The following is a 5,021-nucleotide window of genomic DNA, read 5'->3' on the forward strand; positions in this document are numbered from 1 at the left end:
AGAGTTTCTCTAGGAAACCCTTCAGAAATTGCTCCAGGAGTATCTTAGGGATATCTCCAGGAATTCTTCAGGGATTTCTCCAGGAATTCTGCAGGAAGTGCTTTCAGGAATTCTGCAGGAAGTGCTTTTAGGAATTCCTCCAGGAAATTCTACAGAAATTCCTCCAGGAGTCTTTTGAGGAGTTCTACCGGGAAAATACTAAAGGTATATCTTCAGAAATTCCTCTAACAATTTCTTCATAAATTACTTTTGGAGATCTATAAAGATTTCCTCCAGGGTTCGCTTCAAGAATTCCCCCAGGAGTTCCTTCAGGAATTTTACCAAGAGTTCGTTCAAGAATTACTCCAAGAGAATCTTCAGGAATTTTTCCAGGGGTTCCTTCTGCAATACCTCAAAATTTCCTTCGGAAGTTTCTACAGGAATTCCTTAAGAAGTTCCTTCAGGGATTACTCCAAGAGTACCTTCAGGAACCTTTCCAGGAGTATCTCCAGGAATTCATCACGGAGTTCCTTCAGTTATACCTCCAGGAGTTCCTCCAAGAATTCCTAAAAGAGTTTCTTCTGAGATTAGTCCAGGAGTTCCTCCAGGTATTCATCCAGAAATTCCTCCAAATATACTTCCAAAAGTTCCTTCAGGAATTCCTCCAGGAGATCTTTCAGGAAATCCTCCAGGGTTTCCTTCAACAATTCCTCCAGGAATTCATCCATGAATCTTTTCAAGAATTTTTCCAGGAGTTCCTTCAGGATTTACTACAGGAAATCTTTCAGGAAATCTTCGATGATTTACTTCAGGACATCCTACACGTATTCCATCAGGGAGTTCCTTCAGGAATTTCTCCAAGACTTCCTCTAGGAAACCCTTCGGGAATTTCTCCGGAAGTTTCCTAGGGATTCCTCCAGGAATTCTTCAGGATTTTTTCCAGGAGTTCTTTCAGGAATTCCGTCTGGAGGTTGTTCGGAAATTCCTCCAGGAGTTCCTCCAGATATTCCTTTAAATTTTACTCCAAATATTCCTGCAGGAGTTCCTTCGGGAATTCCTTCAGGGTTATTTTCAGGAATTCCTCCCGTAGTAGCTTCAGGAATTTCTACTGAAGTATCTTCAGGTATTTCTCAGGAATTTCTGCAGGGGTTCTTTCAGGAATTTTTCCAGAAGTTCCTTTAAGAATTGTTCTAGAATTTCCTTCAGAAATTCCTACAAGAGTTCCACTAGGAAACCCTTATGGGATTCCTCCAGGAGTTTCTTAAGGAATTACTTCAGGAGCTCCTTCAGGATAATCCTTCAGGAATTTCTTCAAGAGTGCATTCAGAAATTCCTCCACGAGATTTCTACAGGGTTTCAGGAGTTCCTTCAGGAATTTTACCAAGAGTTCTTTAAGGAATTCCTCCAGATGTTCCTCCGGTAATACGTCCAAGAGTTCCTTAAGGAATTCCTCCAGGAGTTTAAATAAAAAAAAAAAAAAAAATATATATATATATATATATATATATATATATATATATATATATATATATATATATATATATATATATATATATATATATATATATATATTGTTCGATCTCATACCGACAACGGCAGAATCATCCAAGCCAAGCGCAAATTGAACCATTCAATTTGTTGCCCATTGTTTGGTTCTTTTGCTTCATCGCATCGTCAGCCCAACGCAACGATAGGCAGCATCCAGTGCACTGCTGTGCGCACGGTTTAAATTGTTCGTCTCCGTACTGTGTCACCTATAAAAGGCGACAGTATTTTTGTATGCTCTGTATATAGTTTCTTTCTCTCCCCACCGAGTAGGCACGCTGCCTCTCGGTGGCAATAAAGTTCCAATTAGTAAAGTTTGAAATCGAGTTGTTCTTCGTCGTCGTCCCCGTCATCCTCACCACACAACGTAGGGCTCCATCTCCAATCAAACATTGGTGCCGTGACCAGGATTGGCCGCCACGGAGCGACCACGGATAGACCGAACCAAGGACTGATCGCACTGCCAGCGATCATGAACCAACAGTACCACGGGATCCAAGACGACGGCAGAGACAAACGGACCTACAACTTCCTCCTTCCGGACCAGCGTGTCCACCTACGGATTAAACGAAAAGATCTCTGGACCAGCGTTTCAAGCCATGGACCAGAGAAGCCTCCTCCGGACCGGCGTGTCCATGTTATAGCAAGAACTGGTGTCCTTCCGAGCTGGCGTGCTCTCCATCAAAAGTGGTACGTCCAAATATCACACCGGTAACCATCCAATCCTTCGAACCGGCGCGTTCTTCATCAGTGTCCAAATTCCAAACCGGCATGTTCATCTCCAAACCGCTACATCCATCCTCCGGACCGGCGCGTCCACTTTCGGGCTATGATGGCATCTAGTCCGACGGCAAATCCATCTTCCAAATGGTCGAATCAATTGGCTGCTTCTTCCACCGGCGTTGTGGAAATTCCGAAGGTGTTCCTTCTCATCCGATTCGACCAACGGCCGTATCCGCTGGAACCCGGAAATTCTGGCCTTCAACTCGGCGAAGTCAGGCCAAGTTGTCGCTCGAGATAACAAGAATCTTCCATCGACCAGCCCCAGTGATATCATCCCAATCCACCAAACTACCCGGACTATCAATCATATCCAATCAACCCAATTCGAACGGACCGCAACGTGAACGAATATCATCCATGCTACCTACAGCAGTCATCCAACGATCATCGTTTCAACGGCAGGCATCGATCGAGCAAGGCAAAATAAAAAAACGAATTTTCAATTTCGTTTTGAGGCGCCGGGATGTTCGATCTCATACCGACAACGGCAGAATCATCCAAGCCAAGCGCAAATTGAACCATTCAATTTGTTGCCCATTGTTTGGTTCTTTTGCTTCATCGCATCGTCAGCCCAACGCAACGATAGGCAGCATCCAGTGCACTGCTGTGCGCACGGTTTAAATTGTTCGTCTCCGTACTGTGTCACCTATAAAAGGCGACAGTATTTTTGTATGCTCTGTATATAGTTTCTTTCTCTCCCCACCGAGTAGGCACGCTGCCTCTCGGTGGCAATAAAGTTCCAATTAGTAAAGTTTGAAATCGAGTTGTTCTTCGTCGTCGTCCCCGTCATCCTCACCACACAACGTAGGGCTCCATCTCCAATCAAACATTGTGGTGCCCGAATAGGGACATGAACCCTAGACCGTTGGATTGTCGACTTGCGAAGCAAACGCCTATCTGTGCAACAATGTTTCGTCCAGGGTTGACCAGGCCCTACGTTGTGTTTCTTTAGGTCCCGAAGGGGCAGACGATTAACGAAACTCTTTTATTTCAATCTCACGATAATTTATTGCCACCACCGAGAGGCAGTGCTCCTGCTCGGTGGGGAATACTATGCGGAACGATTACAACTTACAACTAATATCACAGAGGGAAACGATGTCACTTATATATGCGAGAGGTAGCAAATATTCGCATTACATGTAGCATTGTTACAAAGATACAGCGCGCCGACAGCTAGCATCACGCAGCCCAAAGCAACAGAATGAAAGGAATTGGGCTGCTTGCTGCTAGCTGGGGCGAAAGGAGAAAAATTGAATACGCACTGCTGCTGTACCTTACTGCGCCTTGCTTGCAGTGAATGGGAGAGTCGTTGCGGTGAGACCGAACATACTCCCGCCCGAAAACGAATGTTTTCAACTGTAGCTACGGCTCGGCGCGAACGACGACAGCTTGCTGTTGGCAGAGTGAGATGGTTCATTCTCGACGTTCTCGACGATGGTGATGCGCAGACAGTTCAGGTAGCATTCTGGCTACATCGCCGGATCGCTTGGTTGATGGTAAACGGGATGATTTCGCTTCTCGATAATTGAATTTGATGATGTGTGGCAGAACATTTGCATGGGATGGTAATTTTGCTCGATCGTTGCTTGCTTCGTTGATGACGCTTGGGTCCATTGATGACGATCACGGTTGAATGATTGGATCCGGGGATCCAGCGGGTGGAAGCAGGGGTGCGACGGGGGATTAACGCTCTCCTTCGGCAAATCGACTCTTCGGCTTTGCACAGATGAACGTTTGCTTCGCAAGTCGACACTTCGGCCTTGCTAGTGGACGGGACGGTCCGACGGGTGGACGCAGGGGTCCGGCAATGGACGGCCAAGGTCCGGCGGGTGGACGCAAGGGTCCCACAAATGGACGCAGGGGTCCGGAATGGACGGCGACGGTCCGGGATGGACGCAGAGGTCCCAATAGGTGGACGCAGGGGTCCGGGGATGGACGCAGGGGTCCTACAGATGGACGGCAATGGTCCGGGAATGGACGCAGTGGTCCCACAGGTGGACGCAGGGGTCCGGAATGGACGGCGACGGTCCGGGATGGACGCAGAGGTCCCAATAGGTGGACGCAGGGGTCCGGGGATGGACGCAGGGGTCCTACAGATGGACGGCGAGGTCCGATTGGGCGACACTTCGGCCCGGGATGAGTTGTCCGTTGAAGTAGTCCAGTCCGTCTTTCGTCGATCGGTCCTCCGGGGTGTCCGTTATCCTGGTCACGGCACCAATGTTTCGTCCAGGGTTGACCAGGCCCTACGTTGTGTTTCTTTAGGTCCCGAAGGGGCAGACGATTAACGAAACTCTTTTATTTCAATCTCACGATAATTTATTGCCACCACCGAGAGGCAGTGCTCCTGCTCGGTGGGGAATACTATGCGGAACGATTACAACTTACAACTAATATCACAGAGGGAAACGATGTCACTTATATATGCGAGAGGTAGCAAATATTCGCATTACATGTAGCATTGTTACAAAGATACAGCGCGCCGACAGCTAGCATCACGCAGCCCAAAGCAACAGAATGAAAGGAATTGGGCTGCTTGCTGCTAGCTGGGGCGAAAGGAGAAAAATTGAATACGCACTGCTGCTGTACCTTACTGCGCCTTGCTTGCAGTGAATGGGAGAGTCGTTGCGGTGAGACCGAACATATATATATATATATATATATATATATATATATATATATATATATATATCCTTCAGGAATTATTCCAAGAG

At 47.0% G+C, this 5,021-nt stretch overlaps 1 protein-coding gene across 1 annotated transcript; it reads left to right on the plus strand.

Moving 5' to 3' along the window:
- Positions 1–4,036: 4,036 nt before the first annotated feature.
- On the plus strand, positions 4,037–4,450 carry LOC110674262 (myosin heavy chain IB-like). The gene has a single exon (XM_021838530.1). It carries the CDS (start codon positions 4,037–4,039, stop codon positions 4,448–4,450), a length of 414 nt encoding a protein of 137 aa, XP_021694222.1.
- Positions 4,451–5,021: the final 571 nt, after the last annotated feature.

This window comes from Aedes aegypti, chromosome 1, assembly GCF_002204515.2.
Source record: "Aedes aegypti strain LVP_AGWG chromosome 1, AaegL5.0 Primary Assembly, whole genome shotgun sequence".
NCBI lineage: Eukaryota > Metazoa > Arthropoda > Insecta > Diptera > Culicidae > Aedes > Aedes aegypti.